Consider the following 19,791-nt stretch of genomic DNA (forward strand, 5'->3'; position numbering starts at 1 on the left):
GGCCACCTCGTTCCTATCCCAGGGCCTTTGCTCCTGCTATGTCCTCTGTCTGGAACAGTGGCTCTTTCTCATCCTCTGGGCCTCTGCTCAAACGTCGCCTCTGCAGAGAACTCCCCCTACCGCAGCTAGGGAATGCCCGCTCTGTCCCTGAGACAGCCTGTGCCGTGCTATCCTCTGCGTGGGTTTCTCACTGTACTTGTCACCATCTGTGGTCCCCAGCCTCTGTCCCTGTGCCCGTGGAGTATCACCCACCAGCGTGTGCACTGCCTGAAGGCTGGTCCCCTTCAGGGTAGAATTTGCCCCTGTGCCAAGCTCTGACAGCTCAAGGTGTTACTTGTCTAATGAATGAATGAAAATGACGCATCTGACGCTGTCCTCTTTTCCCACCCAGCTCTCAGCTGTATGTCGTTACCAGGGATGGCGTGAGGAGCCTTAGACACATCCCTGTCCCTTCTGAGGCCCAGTCCTGTACTGGTGAGGAAGGTAGGCAGCGGGGCCTCCATGCTGTCTTCCCAAGGTGGGCATCCCGGGGTTGAAGGGAAAGTTGCCAGCTCCAGATCCCAGAGTGACTCTCCTGCCCTAAAAGTATTCATGTTCTGCAAACCAAAAAGTATCTCAGACAGGTCTCAGTCAATTTCGAAGTTTAATTTGCCAAGGTTAAGGACATACCTGGCGTGTCCACAGGAACACATATCCACAGAACAATCTGTGGTCTGTGCCTTTTTCCAGAGATGATTCTGAAAGCTTCAGTATTTATTTATTTTTATTTTTTATTTTTCTTTAAGTTCTGGGACACACGTGCAGAACATGCAGGCTTGTTACGTAGGTATACATGTGCCATGGTGGTTTGCTGCACCCATCAACCCGTCACCTAGGTTTTAAGCCCCGCGTGCATTAGGTATATGTCCTGATGCTCTCCCTCCCTTGGTTTAAAGGAGAAAAGCCCTCTGGAGGGAAAGGAGGGAGGGTATGGTCACGTGACTGAACCCACACAGTGCAAAAGAAAAGGAGCAGGGAGGGGAAGAGTCACTTACGTATTCATCCTTGCTCAATAAATCAGCACTTTACATAAGATAAGGTGGACATAGAATAGCTGTGCAAATATTTAACACTTATCTGTAGCTACCTGCTTATGAACAAAAGGGAAGGCAGCTGTTTGCCTGACTCAGCTTCTAGCTTAATTGTTTCCTTTTGCCATCGTGAACTGGGATCCCCAGATCATCTTCTTTCTTCTTCTTCCTTCTCTTTCTTCTTCCTCTTCCTCCTCCTTCTTTCTCTCTCTCTTCTTCTTCTTCTCCTCCTTCTTCCTCCTCCTTCCTCCTTCTTCATCTTCCTTCCTCTTCCTTTTTTCTTCTTCCTTCTTCTTCCTTCTTCCTTCTTTCTCTTCTTCTTCCTCCCTCTTCTTCCTCTTCTTTTTCTTCTTCTTTTTCTTTTCTTTTTTTTTTTTTGGGACGGAGTTTCGCTCTTGTTACCCAGGCTGGAGTGCAATGGCGCGATCTCGGCTCACCGCAACCTCCGCCTCCTGGGTTCAGGCAATTCTCCTGCCTCAGCCTCCTGAGTAGCTGGGATTACAGGCACGCGCCACCATGCCCAGCTAATTTTTTGTATTTTTAGTAGAGACGGGGTTTCACCATGTTGACCAGGATGGTCTCGATCGCTTGACCTCGTGATCCACCCGCCTCGGCCTCCCGAAGTGCTGGGATTACAGGCGTGAGCCACCGCGCCCGGCCCTCTCTTCTTCTTTTTCTTTCGTATTCTTGTCGCACTCTGTCACCCAGACCAGAGTGCAGACTCCATCTCCCCAGGCACAAGTGATACTCCCGTCTGAGCCTCCCAAGTAACTGGGATTATAGGCACTTGCCACCCTTCCCAGCTAATTTTTTTTTTGTAGAGACAGGTTTTCACCATGTTACCCAGCTTGGTCTCAAACTCCTGGGCTCAGGTGAACTACCTGCCTCGGTTTCTCAAAGTGCTGAGATTACAGGCAGGAGCCACTGCGCCTGGCTTTACTTTCCTTTACCAACTACTTTAGTCAATGATAATACTTCTAGAACTCTACCCTTTAAAAGCAAACCAAAATCACTTAAAAACGGTCTGTGCGCACAGATGTTCTTTGCAACATTATTTAGAACAAAAAATAGGCAGCAACTGAAATATTCCGGAGTAGGCAAAATGGGCAATTATAAGGGCCAGTGAGCTAAGGGTAGGTTGTTACATTAAGTGGCTTAAAAAGAGTCAAAAGAAGAATGAATATTTCATAGCATGAAAAATTCATGAAATTGAAATTTCGGTGTCCAGAAATAAAAGTTGTATGGGAACACAGCCACACCCCCTTCATTTGCATATCACCTGTAGCTACCTTGTCCAACACCACAGCTGAGTAGCTGCAGCCTAGACTCTGTCACCATAAAGCATAAAATATTGACTGTCTGGATGGCGGGTGGCCCATACCTATAATCCCTGCACTTTGGGAGGCCGAGGTGAGAGGATTCCTTGAGTCCAGGAGTTCAAGACCAGCCTGGGTAACATAATGAGAACTTGTCTCTACAAAAATAAAAATTAACAAATTAGGCCGGCATGGTGGCATGCACCCAGTGGTCCCAGCTACTTGTAAGGCTGACAGGAGGATCGCTTGAGCCCGGGAGGTCAAGGTGATAGTGAGCTGTGGTCATGCCACTGCACTCAAGCTGGGGTCACCAAGGAGGATTCTGTCTCTAGCTAGCTAGCTGGATAACTAAACAATCTGGCCCTTTACAAAGAATGTTTGCTGGCTCGTGGGTTAGGAAGTTACTGAGATATTGCATAACTTTTTTTTCTTTTTTTTTTGAGACAGAAGTTTCACTCTTGTCACCAGGCTGGAGTATAATGGTGTGATCTCGGCTCACCGCAACCTCCACCTCCTGGGTTCAAGCAATTCTCCTGCCTCAGCCTCCCAAGTAGTTGGGACTACAGGCGCCTGCCACCATGCCCAGCTAATTTCTGTACTTTCAGTAGAGATGGGGTTTCATTACAATGGCCAGGCTGGTCTTGGACTCTTGACCTCAGGTGATCCACCCGCTTTAGCCCTTCAGAGTGCTGGGATTACAGGCGTGAGCTGCTGTGCCTGGCCTAGATACTGCGAAACTTTTAAACTCCATTATGAGTGAACTGTTTTGATGAGAAACTTCTTTAGTAATACCGAGTGAAAGGCAGCGACGCTGAATGTGATCTCAGCTGCGTAAAAAGACAGGAGGTAAACATGTCACATAGTAGCAGATCTTGCAATTTTGTTTTCGGAGCAAGGTTGGGGAGGGCTCTATTTAATGAAGAGAAACGTTTTGCTTCTTGATAATTTTCCTTTTTTTGTATTTAAGTTGCATTAAGAATTTCAAATAAACTTATGAAAGTATAACATACAATACAGAAAAATTTTTAAAAATCTGAGCTAATTTCCTGCAACAAATACTTGTCTTTTTTTTTTTTTTTTTTGAAATGGAATATTGCTTTGTCGCCCAGGCTAGAGTGCAGTGGCGCGATCTTGGCTCTCTGCAACCTCTGCCTCCCAGGTTCAAGCGATTCTCCTGTGTCAGCCTCCTGAGTGGCTGGGATTACAGGCACACCACACACAGCTAATTTTTGTATTTTTAGTAGGGACAGGGTTTCACTATATTGACAAGGCTGGTCTCGAATTCGTGACCTCAGGTAATCTGCCTACCTCGTCTCACAGTGGTGGGATTACAGGTGTAAGTGACCACGTCTGACCAACAAGTATTTTTTTTTTGAGACAAAGTTTTGCTCTTTTGCCCACGCTGGAGTGCAATGGGGCAATCTCGGCTCACTGCAACCTCCGCCTTCTGGTTTCCAGTGATTCTCCTGCCTCAGCCTCCGAGTAGCTGGGATTACAGGTGCCCACCACCACGCCCAGCTAATTTTTGTATTTTTAGTAGAGATGGGGTTTCACCAGTTTGGCCAGGCTGATCTTGAACTCCTGACCTCAGGTGATCCACCCGCCTCGGCCTCCCATAGTGCTGGGATTATAGGTGTGAGCAACCACGTCTGGACAGCAAGTACATTTTTATAATTGGGACAAGAGTTAGTACCAAAGATATTACTGTCGGCCCCGTGCTGTTCTCAACACTTACTGACCCGTTAATTCTCACAGCTACACCATGAGGCAGGAACTGTTATCATTAGCAGTTTAAGAGGAGAAACACTGTGGCCCTTACTGAGGGTCAAGGGAGTAATAACAATAATAATAGGAAGAAACATTGAGGCCCAGAGAGGTTAAGTAATTTGTCCAAGGTCACACAGCTAGGAAGTGGCTGAGTGAGAATTTGAACCAGGCATTCTTGCTCCAGAGCCTGTGTTCTACACATTACTGCCTGACACTCTTAAAAAGTCTACCAGGGGCCAGGCGTGGTGGCTCACGCCTGTAATCCCAGCACTTTGGGATGCTGAGGTGGGCGGATCACCTGAGGTCAGGAGTTCAAGACCAGCCTGGCCAACATGGTGAAACTCTGTCTCTACTAAAAATAAAAAAAATTAGCTGGACGTGGAGTTGCATGCCTGTAATCCCAGATACTTGGGAGGCTGAGGCAGGAGAATGACTTGAACCCGGGAGATGGAGGTTGCAGTGAGCCGACATCATGCCATTGCACTCTAGCCTGGGTAACAGCAAGATTCAGGCTCAAAAAAAAAAGTCTACCACGGGTTCTTAGCCAGGGGCACTTTTACTGCCCCCCCCCACCTGACCCCGACCCTGGGGACATTTGGTAATATCTGCAGAAGTATTTGATTGTTGGTAGGGGTTACTGGCATCTAGTGGATAGAGGCCCGGGATGCAGCGAAACATCCCATAATGCACAGGGCAGCCCCCAATCAGATGATTGTCCCCAGATGTCAGCAGTGCTGAGGTAGAGATCCCTGGTCTACTCACCACTGCCTCACAGGATTCACGTCTACACGGTGCTGTTCCTCAGAAAAAATTACAGAAGCGCTTTCTTTGCTGACGTGGCAGCCGTGGGCACCGGCGCCCAGAGCCCTCTGGGTCTCCACTGACTGGTGCTGCCTGCTTGCCCCTCTCTGCAGTGTCCTACGCCTGGGGCTGGCAGCTGTGCGCTGGAGTGACCTGGCCGGTGCCTGGCCAGCCCTACCTGCTCTCATTGCCTGTGTTCGCCGCTGTGACGCTACAGAAGCAGGACCCGGGGCTCCGACAGTACCTGCTGGAAGCTGCCTGTTCCCTGCAGCCCCAGGTGGGCCCTAAGCCACAGCCCCATCTTTCTCAGCCAGGTTGTGGGTCTCCTCAGGTCAGTGCTGAGCTCACCTGAACGAATGCGGGGCTCGTCTCTGGGGCTGCTGGGCTGCACTGGTCTTGCTGTAGGTTTCTTCTGGACCTTTGCGCAGACTGATTTTCTGACTGGGGCTCTGTGGCTCATTAACTCTCAATCAATCTTCAGATCTCAGTTCAGGGGTCACCTCCTCAGGGAAGCCTGCCTTGGTTATCCTGGAACACATCACGTTTTTTTGTGGCTTGACCTAAGACAGCCACGTTTCTTCCCTTTTGATCGCTTCTGTTTCTTAGTGAAGCTGATCGGTTAACGTCTGTTTTCTTCACTGGTGGCTCAGTTCCTGGGAGCAGATTCAGGGTTTTTTTGTTTTTGTTTTTGTTTTTTCCCTGAGTCAGAGTTTCGCTCTTGTTACCCAGGCTGGAGTGCAATGGCGCGATCTCGGCTCACCGCAACCTCCGCCTCCTGGGTTCAGGCAATTCCCCTGCCTCAGCCTCCCCAGTAGCTGGGATTACAGGCATGCTCCACTATGCCCAGTTAATTTTTGTATTTTTAGTAGAGACAGGGTTTCACCATGTTGACCAGGATGGTCTCGATCTCTTGACCTCGTGATCCACCCGCCTCGGCCTCCCAAAGTGCTGGGATTACAGGCGTGAGCCACCGCGCCCGGCCTCAGGGTTTGTTTTATTTACCACTGTGTCGTCAGTACCTGGTCCAGAGGAGGCACTTGGTGGCCTCCTGTCTGATCCCCCAGCTCCTGTTCTGGTCTCCTTACCCTCTTCACCAGCAGCCAGACGGGCCCTCTGAAATCTCAGCCGGATTGTGTTTCTCCTCTGCATAGATTCCCCCCATGGCTCCTGTTACTCTTTGAGTAGGAGCCAGACGCTGTGGCCCACAGGTCCTTGGCAGTCTCTCTCCCGCTGGCCTCCCCTCGCGGTCTTGCCTCCAGACTCACTGCACTGAAGACACACTGGCCCCTTTTTCAATGCCAGGCACATGCCTGCCCCAGGGCCTTTGCACTGGCTGTTTCCTCTACCAGGAGCACTATTCCCCGGGACATCCACCTAACTCCCTCCCTCACTCCTTTGAAGTGTCCTTAAATGGGACCCCTCAGGGGCAGCCTTCCTGGGCCACCCCGTCTAGACCAGTGTCCCCGTCGGGGCCCCTAACCTATCCACTTTGCCAGCACACTCGCCACCAGCTGCCGTCCTACCCATTCTAGAGTCTGGTGGTCCTGTGCCTCCTCTCTAGGACGTAGGCTCCGTGTGGCTGGAGACTCTGCGTGTCGCATGCTCACCCTTCCTCCACGCAGCAGCGCGTCCTCATTGGTGTTGAATGAACGTACACTGACGTGGGATTTCTGAACACGGCTTGTGGCTGAGGCTCCATTTTCCCAAAAATAGACGCGAGCCTTAGACGGGGGCATATGTGATTTATTAAGGCCCTGGGGACCCGGTAAGAGAGGAGAAATTAGGACAGGCCAGGAGAAGATGCTGAGAGATGTACAATTTCGGGTGAAGTCGTAGCCTCAGCTTGGTCCCACAGGGAGCCCTGGAGCGCAAGGTCCTTGCTAGGTGTGTTCCCCTCTGGGCTAAGGTGCTGGGAGCTCTGGCTACAGTGCTGGAGGGCAATGTTCTGGAGGCCTCAGGTGACAGGCAGAGGGTGCAGAGCTTGCAGACGCTGGGGAATAAAGACACAGAGCTGGTTAAAAGGATGGGAGGGACTGGGCTCATGCCTGTAATCCCAGCACTTTGGGAGGCCAAGGTGGGTGGATCACTTGAGGCCAGGAGTTTGAGACCAGCCTGGCCAACATGGTGAAACCCCATCTCTACTAAAAATACAAAAAAAAGAAACAGAAGAAGTTAGCCTGGCTTGATGGCGCATGCCTGTAATCCTAGTTACTCAGGAGGGGTGGCGGAGGTTACAGTGAGCAGAGATAGTGCTTCTGCACTCCAGCCTGGGCAACAGAGCGAGACTCTCGAAAAAAAACGATGGGAGGGGTCTGTGCCGGGTGCCAGGGGTGTGCACTGCAGCCACTTCTCCCTGGCCATTTGCTGAATAAATTTCGATGCTGTGAACGCGGTCCTGGGCTGTGGTGCAGCGCTTTAAATGTCTGCAGGCGATTTTCAAGCCCAGTAAATTCCTGGTTGGGGGATTGTGAGGACAGCAGTGCGAGTGTCTGAAGGGTGGAGGTGGAGACTCTCAGTCTTGAGGACTCTGCTGTTTCCAGAAGGACAGCTGGTTCCCTCAAGAAGCCACAGCCCACATCTTCATGGGCACGCCCGGGTCAGAAGTGCCGAGGGATGTCGGGGTGGACGTCAGCTACAGCTTGCCCCAGAGCAAGTTCCGGCTCAAGCTTCTCCATCCCAGGAAGAAAATCGAGCTGGATGGTAATGACAACGTCCCCTCCCTGCTCACCGGGCCCCTCGCTCGGTGCCATACCCAGGGCTGGGCACCTGCAGTGAGCTGACCTCCTGAGATCAGCACTAAAGCCAGCCCCATTTTACAGATTCTGAACCCTAGGCTCAGAGATTAGAAAACGGGCAGGCGGTCCTCCCAAGGGGATGCAGGGGCCAGATCCAGATGTGGAACCCTTGTCTCTAAACTCTCGTTTCTCCTTCCCACCCAGGAAAGATGGAGGCTCTCGGGAGTGCCCACATGGGTCACTTGGAGCTGGTACTGGATGACAGGGACGTCTACTACATCAAGGTTTGTTCCACGCCCTTGGCTCATCTGTGTCTGCACCTGCCACCTCCCCAGGCATTTCCTGCCCCATCCCAGGGCCCCGTTACCGATTGCCACCGCCCCTGGGATCTTCCCCTTCTACCTGCCACTTAACAAGTGTTAATTCCTGTTACCCAGAAATATATAAAGAAGAAAAATATGGGCTAAAATCCCACTGTCACTGATGTTAAAAATGAATATTAATAATACAGAAACATGCTTTTAAGAATTCAGGGTGCGGTATCTCACGCCTGTAATCCCAGCATTTTGGGATGCCAGAGTGGGCAGATCTCTGAAGTCAGGAGTTCGAGACCAGCCTGGCCTAATGGTGAAACCCTGCCTGTAATAAAAATTAAAAAATTAGCTGGGTGTGGTGGTGGGTGCCTATAATCCGAGCTACTCGGGAGGCTGAGGCAGAAGAATTGCTTGAACCCAGGAGGTGGGAGGTTTCAGTGAGCTGAGATTGTGCCACCGCACTCCATCCTGGGCAACACAGCGAGATTCCATCTCAAAAACAACAACAAAGAAAAGCAAGCCGGTCATGATGGCTTATACCTGTAATCCCAGAACTTTGGGAGGCTAAGGTGGGAGGATCACTTGAGGCTAGGTGTTCAAGATAAACCTGGGCAACATAGCAAGACCCCATCTCTACAAAACATTTAAAAAAAAATTAGCCAGGCAGAGTGGCATGTGCCTGTAGTCTCAGCAATTCAGGAGGCTGAGGGAAGAGGATTGCTGGAGCCCAGGAGGTGGAGGCTGCAGTGAGCCATGCTTGTGCCACTGCACTCCAGCCTGGTGACAGAGTGAGACCCTGTCTCTCAAAAAAAGGATTCAGAGTAGAGAAAGGTATGCGTTGTAAGTTCAAGCATGCCACATCCCAGATTTCCTTCAGAAGTGTTGATGCACGCCCCAAGAAATCTGCATTTATTTCCCAGTGCTGCCTTAACGAAGTACCCTAAACTGTGTGGCTTCAACCACGGAGATTTAGTCTCACAGTTCTGGAGGCCAGGAGTCTGAAATGAAGGGGTTTTTGATTGATTGTTCTTCCTGTGAAGGCCGTGAGGGAGGGTCTGTCCCAGGTCTCGCTCCTGGATTCTCGGAGCCTCCAGACGTCCTTGGCTTGCAGGTGGGCTTCTGTCTCTGTCTTGACCTTGCGTTCCCTTTGTAGGTGTCTTTGCCACACATCCCCTTTTTATAAGGACACCGGGCACACGGGATTAGGATTCACCCTCATCACGTCAGCTTAGCTTGGTCACGTGTGAAGAGCCTATTTCCAATAAGGTCGCATCCATAGACCCTGCGGCGTAGGGCTTCAGCGTCTTTCAGGGAGACACAGGACAACGCATAACGCTATAGATTTGCAAATACTTTTAGTTTGGGTTTCTGGGTTTTATTTTTTCTCTTTTGCATCAGATGGGTGATACGATATCGTACCAAGTTTTGAGGAAGGCACGTATCATACAATATCATGGAAACCCAATCGTCATGTTTAGGTTTTGGTTTTTTAATTTTTGTTTTTCTTGAGGCAGGGTCTTGCTCCATTACTCAGGCTGCAGGGCAGTGGTGCAAACATGGCTCACTGCAGCCTCGACCTCCTGGGCTCCAGCGATCTTCCCACCTCAGCCTCCCAAAGTGCTAGGATTACAGGCATGAGCCACCACGGCCAGTTAGTCCCTATTTTCTGTTTGTACCTTGCTCTATTTACTCAAAAATACACCTTTGCGGCTGGGCATGCTGGCTCACGCCTGTAATCCTCAGCACTTTGGGAGGCCGAGGCAGGTGGATCACTTGAGGTGGAGTTTAAGACCAGCCTGGCCAACATGGTGTAACGCCTTCTCTACTAAAAATACAAAAATGAGCTGGGTGTGGTGGTGCGTGCCTGTAATCCCAGTGACTTGGGAAGCTGAGGCAGGAGAACCACTTGAACCCTGGAGGCAGAGGTTTCAGTGAGCCAGGTTCATACTACTGCACTCCAACCTGGGTGGCAGAGGGAGACTCCAGCTCAAAAAAAATAAAATATATATGCATACACACACACACACACACACACACACACACACCTTGGGAATCTTTTTATACAAGCACGCACTGGTACAATTTAAATTCTATTATAGATTTTATTTAGGTTAATTTAATCTAAATACTATTCTATTAAGTTCTATAATTAAAAAAACAGGCAATGCATTTAAATGATTCAAAGTTCAAAAGCTATGAAAGAGCGTAGAACTGAGTGTCCTATGGCAGCCAGCGGCATATGTGTTTATTGAAATCTAAGTGAGGCGGGGTATGGCGGCTCACACCTATAATCCCAGCACTTTGGGAGGACAAGTCAGGTGGCTTACCTGAGGTCAGGAGTTTGAGAGCAGCCTGACCAACATGGTGAAACCCCATCTCTACTAAAAACACAAAAAGTAGCCGGATGTGGTGGTGAGCCCCTGTAACCCCATCTGCTTGGGAAGCTGAGGCAGGAGAACTGCTTGAACCTGGGGGACAGAGGTTGCGGTGAGCCAAGATCACGCAGCTTCACTCCAGCCTGGGCAATGGAGCGAGACTCCATCTCAAAAAAAGAAAAAAAAAATCTAAATGAATTAACATTAAAGAAAATGAAGGATTTGGTTCTTTGGCTGCGTGGGCCACATTTGAGGTGCTCCACAGCTGCAGATGGCCCGGAAACATGGTCCTCATTGCTGAAAGTCCTATTGGTTGGTGCTGGTGCAGCCTTAAAGCCGCTCTCCCACCCCTCCTGAAAGCCAACCACTGTTAGGGTTGTTTTGGTGATTCCTTTCTGAGATGATCTATGCACACAATCGGCACGTGGAGTTAATATATCCTCCTAAAAAAAATCGGCGCCTCCCGTGTAGTGCGAATGACCATGTAATAGTCCGTGGAATGGAAGGCATTCAGCTGGTTTCATAATGAAGTGTTCGCGAATTTTTCCCAGGTTTCCTCTCTTACAGTTATTCTGGGGTGAACACCACGCTCTCTGCAGAGTATATTCTTAACAGTGGAATTCCCTGGCCACAAGGTTTATGTGTTTTTCTCATTTCTTTCCTCTTTCCTTCCTTTCTTTTTTCTTTCCTTTCCTTTCCCTCCCTCCCTCCCTCTATTCCCCTCTTCCTCTTCCTACCTCTTTCCCTCCCATTCCCCCATGTCTTTTCCCCCTCTCTTCCCCACGACTTTTCTGTCTCCCCCACTTTTCTCTTTCCTTTACAAGGTTTTCTATGCAATGGCATGATCCTAGCTCACTGCAGCCTCAAACCCCTGGGCTCACGCGATCCTCCTCCCTCAGCCTCCCAGGTAGCTGGGACCATGGCCTGTGTCACCATGCCTTCCTATTTTTTTTTCTTTTCTTGTTTTCTTTTTTGTGTGTGTGGAGATGGGTCTTACTATGTTGTCCAGGCTCATTTTCATCTTAGTAGGTGCTTTTCAAGGGATCTTACCCAAGGGTACCTGGATGGAACTTAGTGAGTCACTTGAAGCCCTTGTCATTGTGTTGAAGTTTTGTGTCTGTCTGCTCCATCCTGGGGAGAAGATTTAAAACTTCCATCCCCTTTTCAAGCAGATTGGTGACTTCAAAAAGTATACAAATGTTGGGAGGCAAGGCGGGTGGATCACATGAAGTCAGGAATTTGGGACCAGGCTGGCCAAGAAGGTGAAACCCTGTCTCTACTAAAGATACAAAACTTACCTGGGCGTGGTGCTGCACGCCTGTAGGCCCAGCTTCTCAGGAGGCTGAGGCAGGCGAACTGTTTGAATCTGGGAGGTGGAGGTTGCAGTGAGTTGAGATCGTGCCACTGCACTCCAGCCAGGGTACAAATAGCAGCTTTAGACTTGATCCTGCCAGGCATGACCACTGGGCACGTTCAGCAGTGGATCACCCGATTCTGCCTCAGTTTCCAGTGTCTTCTCAGAGGGCTGGAGTGGAGCATCTGAAGCCGGGGCTGGATGTCTTGCTGCATAAATACACTCTCCATTTCCACCTGTGCCATCAGCCTGGGTGGGGAGAAAACCCATGTCAGGGGAGAGCTGTCTTCCTCCTAAAGCTCCCCCTGCTTGATGGCTGAGACTTCTGCCTCATTTCCAGAACTCCCAGGGGCACCTGAACGTCTTGTTATTTGCTAAATGTGCAGGCACAGTTTGCCTATACCTCCCCTCGGACCTTCCTGCTACTCCCTATAGAGCTGTCTGAAGCCTGGAAATGTTTATTTGCCTTTGGAGAAATTACAGTTCCATCCACCCCAGACTCATCAATTACAGTAACAGCCAGAGCTCCGGAACTTTCTGGAGCCTGTTCCAGCAGACTTGAAATCTCTGCTTCAAGTCTTCTTTGTAACCCATATGAGATGAGGAAACTGAGGCAGATGAGTTCATGAATGCAAAGTGCCAGAGCTTGGGTTCAACTTGTCTCAAAGTTTGTGGGATTTAAGGTTGGTGTGGAAAGTGTTCTCTTCGGCACCCCCTACCCAGGTGTGTGGGGGTTGGGTCCTGGGTTGCCTGGAGAGCCCCAGTTTACGCCTGCTGACCTGACGCATTTGTGACCAGTGTTCTCCTTAACTGCAAAGTGTTGTGGTTTGGGAGAGAAATTCTGTGCTCACCCTGTTCACGTGCACCCTGAGGAAGCTCTGACACCACCGCGCAGCCTCTGATGCACACTGGAGAAAGCCGGTGCTAGGATGTGCCTGTCAGCAGGAAGAGCTTCGAGCGTCGACATCCACGTGTAGACATATCTGTACATATGCATTCATATACACACATCTGTATATGTACACGCCTTTACACACATCCGCACACACGTCTGTATACACACATCTACATATAGACACATCCATGTACACACACATCACTGTACACACACATCACTGTACACACACATGCATATCCACGTATTCGTACACACCTATCTGTGTATTTCCATATATCTGTATACATACACATCTACACACATCCATGTACAGATACATCTGTACACAGATGCACACACATTCGTACACACACATCGGCACACGTCGGTGGGGATCAGGGAAGCACAGCATTAAGTAGTGACGGTCTGGTAATAGCGAGTATTGTTTTGACATCTTTTGGGTGAGCTGACCAGCTAGTGGCTATCAGAGGGGTGTGTGGGATGTGTCCGCAGGTTGGCGGGGCCGTCACACATGGTATTTGTAGTTGCTCATGGCTTTTGTAGAGGATCTCCCGTGTAGTGAGCTGTCCCTGTGGCCCACCTGCCAGTGTCTGTACCAGTGACCAACAAAGTTCTGGCTTCACTGGCCTTCTCAAGGACTTTGGATTGTACCATAAGAAACGCTCGTGTGCCATCATTCGATGTGTCTGGTCACCACGTGGAGATCAGTTGCCAGGGGTGGGATGGGAGCCGGGAGAGCCAGGAGGATGTTGCAGTGAGACAGGCGCGATGGCCAGGGCTGGAGCTGGTGCGCAGCGGAGGTGGCAGATGGGGCTGATTCTAGTCACATTCCATAGTGATGGTCGACTGAGTTCCTGATGACTCCAACGAGGGGGTTGTCAAGGAGAGAAGAGGAGTCCTTTGTATTTATGTCTGAGTTGGTAACACAGGTTTCTAATTTTGAGAAATCTGGAGTTTAAAAAATTGGGGAAGGGCTGGGCATAGTGGTTCACACCTGTAATCCCAGCAGTTTGAGAGGCCAAGGCGGGCGGATCACTTGGGCTCAGGAGTTTGAGACCAGCCTCGCCAAAATGGTGAAACCCCGTCTCTACTAAAAATACAAAAATTAGCTGAGCACAACTGTGGTGTGTGCCTGTCATCCCAGCTAATTGGGAGGCTGAGGCAGGAGAATCACTTGAACCCGGGAGATGAAGGTTGCACTGAACCAGGATCCCGCCACTGCACTCAAGCCTGGGTGACAAGAAAAATCAAAAACTGGGGAAGGATCGGCACAGAAAGCTGTTGGCTGGGCTGTCTCCTGCCCACTCTCTGGTCCCAGCTTGTGTGATCATGGCTGGGCTTGCTGGCCAAGCCTGTCCTCCCAGGTGACACCGAGGCCTTTTCAGGGCTGGAGTGACCTGCAGCCACCCATGGGCAGCGAGGCGGAGAGGTTCCAGGCACAGCTGGAGGTGAAGCTGGTGACAGGGGGCAGCCCCATTGTCTTTACAGGGAACCTCACTCGACAGGCGGGCAGCAAGCTGGCCTTCTCCGCATCACTGAGCCATCTGCTGAGTGACCAGGCCCATATGACAGGTAAGAGATGAGACCCCTTGTGCCCCATCTCCTCTGTGGCCAGGCTAGGGTGTGGGCCAAATGCCTCCTGATGGTCATCATCCACCCAGCCTCTCAATATCAACATGGTATCTAAGGACAGACGCAGGCTCAGTGTGAGCCCCTAGAACCTCCCCCAACCTCCACCTGCCCCGACAAACCTTAAAATAGCAGCTTTTGGGCTGTTTTTATTCTCACCCACGATAAGGAACACATGTAACATTTTGACCTAAAATACACTGGGCATTTAGGTGCTGGCTCTGTGCCAGAGCCGGGGTGGTGGCGCCTGAGTGTGCTGTTTATGGGTTCTGGAAGATTCCAAGGTAAGGACAGGAGCTGGGGCTGGGGGCACCTGGAGCAGTGGCTGTTGACCACCTCACGTGGGTGTCTGGGAGTCGTAACAGCTGGCCCAGTTCCACCTGCGTGTTCTGGATGCCCTTCAGTGTCACAGAAGCAGAAGCTTCAGAGGATGAAATTTATCCGACATCACACGATACCCTGTTAATTCTTGATCTTCTGTCCTATTCGGTTTGTTTCATTCTACTTAGTTTTGGGCCAGGCACAGTGTCCCACACCTGTAATCCCAGCACTTCAGGAAGCCAAGGTGGGAGGATTGTTTGAGACCAGGAGTTCAAGACCAGCCTGGGTAACATAGTGAGACCCCCGCTTCTACCAAAAAATATAAAAATTAGCCAAGTGTGGTGGCACATGTCTGTAGTTCCAGCTACTTGGGAGGCTGAGGTGGGAGGACCGATTGAGCCTGGGAGGTCAAGGCTGCAGTGAGCCGCCATCAGGCCTGTCTGTGGCCTATTGTGCAGGGCACAGGTGTTGACTCTTTGAGGAGCCCCCAACCCCAAGGCCCCTGGGGTATCCTGAGTCCCCTCTTTGCCTGGGGCTGGGGGTGTTGGTCCCTGGGTGCTGACCCTTTCACCTGCCTGCTCTCTGTCCCTGCAGCACTGCTGGAAAGGAAGGAGAAGGATGGACAGTGGGTGGCCACCCTGGGTGCCGAGCTCTTCATGCCAGGGCTGGCGGGGCTGCGTGCCCTTGGCCTGCTGCAGCAGCGGGGCCGGCTCTGGACCCACTCCCTGAGGATCCAGTACAGCCTCCTGGGTAAGGCACCGCGTGCCTGGCTGTGGGGCAGGTGGAGGTGGCAGGGCCTGCCCTGTTTCCCGCGGCTGTGGCTCTGTGAGCTAAGATATGCTGTCACCACAGGATTTTCCATTAGTCCTTCTGTGGGCTCTGAGTAGGACTTAGTACCTGCTCATTAAAAGAAAGGTGTGTCTGTTAAGGGGACATTCATCCATCTCTTAAGACCTCCCCATGGACAAGTTCTAATGGAGTGACAGGTGAAGCAGACCACAGGGCCGGGGGGACACGGCTGAGGCCAGGCTGGGCTGGGCCTTCCTCCTCTTGGAGCCCTGGTGGAGGGCTGCCTGGCACAGGAGGGCAGGGGTCCCTTGATCTATCCTCACAGCTCAGGCAAAGCAGCCAGCACACCAGTGCAGCACCAGCCAGAGGCTACAGACAGAGAGCGGCTCAGACGGCGCCTACAGGCTGGAGCTGGACCACGAGCTCCACTGCACACAGATCCCGGCCTTCAGCCACAAGGTGGGTGCCAGACTGGCTGGGCCATCCAGAGAGAGCACCAGAGTCAGACAAGTGGTGATCTGAGTACCCTGAGCTCATCCCCAAAGAGATGAACTTGCTCCCAATAGCACAGCCATATAGGAATGGATCCAGGGCTGGCGCTTCAGCCTCAGTCTGATGTCTCTTCATCCAGGGTTGCTTCAGCCCAGGAGGCAGAGGTTGCAATGAGCCAAGATGGTGCCACTGTACTCCAGCCTGGGCAACAGAGTGAGAGCTTGTCTCTAAAGTAAACAAATGATAAATTTTAAAAAATAAAACAAACCAAGGCTGGGCACAGTTGCTTATGCCTGTAATCCCAGCACTTTGAGAGGCTGAGGCAGGCGGATCACGAGGTCAGGAGTTCCAGACCAGCCTGGCCAACATGATGAAACTCCATCCTACTAAAAATACAAAAATTAGCCAGGCGTAGTGGCGGGTGCCTGTAATCCCAGCTACTCAGGAGGCTGAGACAGGAGAATCACTTGAATTGGGGAGGCGGAGGTTGCAGTGAGCTGAGATCGCGCCACTATCCTTTAGCCTGGGTGACAGAGCGAGTCTCCGTCTCAAAAAAAAAAGGAAAAACAAACACCAACAACAAAGTGGTGCTTTCTACAGAACCATCTCCTCAGAAAACCAGACTGATATCCCCAGAGTGGGTGGCTGCAAGGGGGCCCAGGGACTGGGTGGGCGGGGCCTCCATGGACAGTTCACCCCTCGTGTGTGTCCCAGGTCCAGCTCTGGCACGAGGAGGACTCAGGCCACCTGCACTCGCAGCTGGAGGCGAGCTACGGGAAGCACTGGGATGAGAACGGCAACAAGAGGCTTCTCCGTGTCAGCCAGACCTTCAAGAATGACTCGGGGCCCGCCCTGAGCAATCACTTCGTGGAGGTAAGCCCGGCCACTGCAGCAGCGCCGTGCCCTGTGAGTCCAGCGTGGACGGTGGGAGCTGGGGAGCCCCTCATGGCCCTCTGGCCCCGGCTGCAAGGATGCAGGCAGCTGAAACTCAGCCTTGCTGACTTTCCCTTTTGCATCTCCAGCCCCACGTCCCCAGGGTTGAGAAACGCCTGTCACAGTGCCAAGGACTGGAAGGAGGGCTTGGGAAACACAGATTTCCAGGCGTCAAAATGCATTTTGGAAACGGCAGTTCGCTTTTAGGTTTTCCCAGAGGGTGGGTTCTTCTGCTGAGTTAGGGATGGTGGTGTGCTCAGCAGCCGAATAGGTGGCGGTTCTACAGCACACATTTAACCTTGCACATTTTTGTCCCCTTTTCACCTTCAGTCCTGCAAATGGTCTTTTTTTGTTTTGTTTTGAGACGGAGTCTTGCTCTGTCATCAGGCTGGAGTGCAGTGGCACGATCTCGGCTCACTGCAACCTCCACCACCCGGGTTCAAGCAATTCTCCTGCCTCAGCCTCCCAAGTAGCTGGGACTACAGGCACGTGCCACCACGCCTGGGTAATTTTTGTATTTTTAGTAGAGATGGGGTTTCGCCACGTTGGCCAGGATGGTCTTGAACTCTTGACCTCGTGATCTGCCCGCCTCGGCCTCCCAAATTGCTGGGATTACAGGTGTGAGCAACCATGCTCGACCGCAAATGGTGTTCTAAATTAACCTTGTGGAGTGTGGTGGTGCAGTCTTGGCTCACTGCTTCCCCGACTTCCCGGGCACGATCAAGGCTGGGGGTGGCATGATCTCATTGACATCTTGGGGGTGGGTATTCTCCAGTTTGTGCTGCAGGCGCCCGAGAGGCAGGTGGATTGCCGCGTGCAGCTGTACCACTCAAGCCTCCGCCTGCCGCACGTGGAGAGCAGCAGTCACCTGAAGGTACAGTACAACAGGCGGCCACTGTTTGTGGCAGGCGGGCAGTGGAAGGACACATCTCGGACCACCCGGTGGAAATGGGAAGGTGAGTGTGGGCTGTGGGGCCTCCTTGGCCAGCAGCTCAGATTTCTGACCTCCAGGCCTTTGCTCAAGCTAAACCTTTTCCCTGGAACACCTTTTCCTTTTCTTTGCTAGCCTAACTCAAGACTCAAATGGGGCCAGACACGGTGGCTCAGTCCTGTCATCCCAGCACTGTGGCTCACTCCTGTCATCCCAGCACTGTGGGAGGCCTTCTCGAGGCCAGGAGTCTGAGATCAGCCTGGACAACACAGTAGGACCCTGTCTTAATTTTAAAAGCAAACAAACAAAAACCCTCATCTTTAATGAGTCCCATGATGCTTATCATTACATCCTAACTCTCACCCTGGCCAGTCAAGCATCAGGTTGCCTTCTGCTCCATCCTTGTCCAACCCCACTCTCCCCATTGCTCATTACCCTGCAGGCTTCAAGACCTTTTTTTGTTCTCCAGACACACCCCAATGCCTTTGCATTTAGGGATCTTTGTGTGTGGAAAACACTGTCCCTCACTTTTAAAAACTGGATCCACCTGCCTGGACATGGTGGCTCACGCCTGTAATCCCAGCACTTTGGGAGGCTGAGGTGGGCAGATTACTTGAGGTCAGGAGTTTGAGACCAGCTTGGCCAACATAGTGAAACCCTGTCTCTACTAAAAATACAAAAATGAGCCTTGCGTGGTGGCGGACATCTGTAATCCCAGGTACTCAGGAGGCTTAGGCAGGAGAATTGCTTGATCCTGGGAGGTGGAGGTTGCACTGAGTTGAGATCACACCACTGCACTCGAGCCTGGGCAACAAGAGTGAAACTTCGTCTCAAAACAGCTAAAAACCAAAAACCCAAACAAACAAAATCCACCATAGTTTATCCATGAATTTATTTTTTCAATTTTTATTTTGACTGAAGTGATACCTAGTTTAAAAGTGAGTTCAACTGTGAGTTTCTCATTGTTGAAGCTTGGTCCACCCGTGTTACATGGGAGCTCGTCTTATTATGCTCTCTGCTCTTGTATGGACTTAAACTATATTTTCTGAAAGTTGATTAAAGTGTATGAGAGAAATACATCCTCTGTATCACATCTGCCTACCTTGTCTTTTTTTTTTTTTTAGACAGAGTCTTACTCTTGCCCAGGCTGGAGTGCAGTGGCACAATCTTGGCTCACTGCAACCTCTGCATCCAAGACTCAAGCTATTCTTGTGCCTCAGCCTCCTGAGTAGCTGGAATTACAGGTGCATGCCACCATACTTCGCTAAGTTTTGTGTTTTTAGTGGATATGGGGTTTCACTATGTTGGCCAGGCTGTTCTTGAACTCCAGAGCTGAAGTAATCCACCTGCTTTGGCCTCCCAAAGTGCTGGGATTACAGGCGTGAGCCACTGTGCCTGGCGCCTACCCCAAGTCTTGCTTAAAACAGTAAGTACTGTAAATTCTTTTGGCCATTTTTTACTGTTTATATTCTCTATCTTTTAAAATAATATAATCATGCTGTTGTTTCTTAATTTTTCAGCTTTAGTCATTGTCCATAGGTTTCTTACTAGTGAGGATAAGAATTTAACTCTTAGACTGGTGCCCCTTTCAAATACTTATTTCCCTCCATTTTCTTAAAAGAGTTAAGTTTTGTTAACATTCTATGCTTATCCAATTATAACTATAAATGTCTTAAATAGCTGAGGTATATGGTGTGCTATGATGATGACTTTTTGATTTTTCTGGAGTTTATAATTGCCTTTCTTTTTCTATTTGATTAGTTTTCTAGAATTTTTGCCTACTAATTCCAGAATTTTCAGCAGCATTGCAAAACTCTTTTCCAGATGGTCAGACACATCAGATTGCTCATTGACTTCAATTCGTTCTGATATTTTTCTTGAGGACCCTCTTCCTGGAGCCTTTGTCCTGCTCCAAAGTAGACCAGTTGCACAACTATGGTTCTGCAGCCTCCCTTTTTCATCAACCTGGAAATTTCTTTCACTTCTCCTCTGGGTCAAACCCCTTTCACTTAAACCTGTGTCATCTCTCTTGGTTTATTCCTTTGTCCTGATGGAGTACATGTTTC

General features: G+C 50.6%; 1 protein-coding gene and 1 pseudogene across 1 annotated transcript in view; one reads left to right on the plus strand and one right to left on the minus strand.

Annotated features, from left to right (window-relative positions):
- LOC110568750 (uncharacterized) overlaps positions 1-19,791 on the plus strand; it is a 164,775-nt gene that overhangs the window by 58,897 nt on the left and 86,087 nt on the right. The window contains exons 20-28 of the mRNA XM_064362875.1: positions 392-483; positions 5,068-5,231; positions 7,495-7,654; positions 7,894-7,973; positions 14,016-14,202; positions 15,175-15,330; positions 15,695-15,828; positions 16,576-16,734; positions 17,570-17,750. Of these exons, the coding sequence (XP_064218945.1) occupies positions 392-483; positions 5,068-5,231; positions 7,495-7,654; positions 7,894-7,973; positions 14,016-14,202; positions 15,175-15,330; positions 15,695-15,828; positions 16,576-16,734; positions 17,570-17,750 (1,313 nt within the window). The remainder of the gene's footprint in view (positions 1-391; positions 484-5,067; positions 5,232-7,494; positions 7,655-7,893; positions 7,974-14,015; positions 14,203-15,174; positions 15,331-15,694; positions 15,829-16,575; positions 16,735-17,569; positions 17,751-19,791) is intronic.
- Positions 9,396-9,490, minus strand: LOC135269164 (small nucleolar RNA U13; annotated as a pseudogene).

Source organism: Aotus nancymaae, unplaced genomic scaffold (genome assembly GCF_030222135.1).
Source record: "Aotus nancymaae isolate 86718 unplaced genomic scaffold, 86718_ANA_hifiasm-v0.15.2.pri h1tg000049l, whole genome shotgun sequence".
In the NCBI taxonomy this organism is placed as follows: Eukaryota; Metazoa; Chordata; class Mammalia; order Primates; family Aotidae; genus Aotus; species Aotus nancymaae.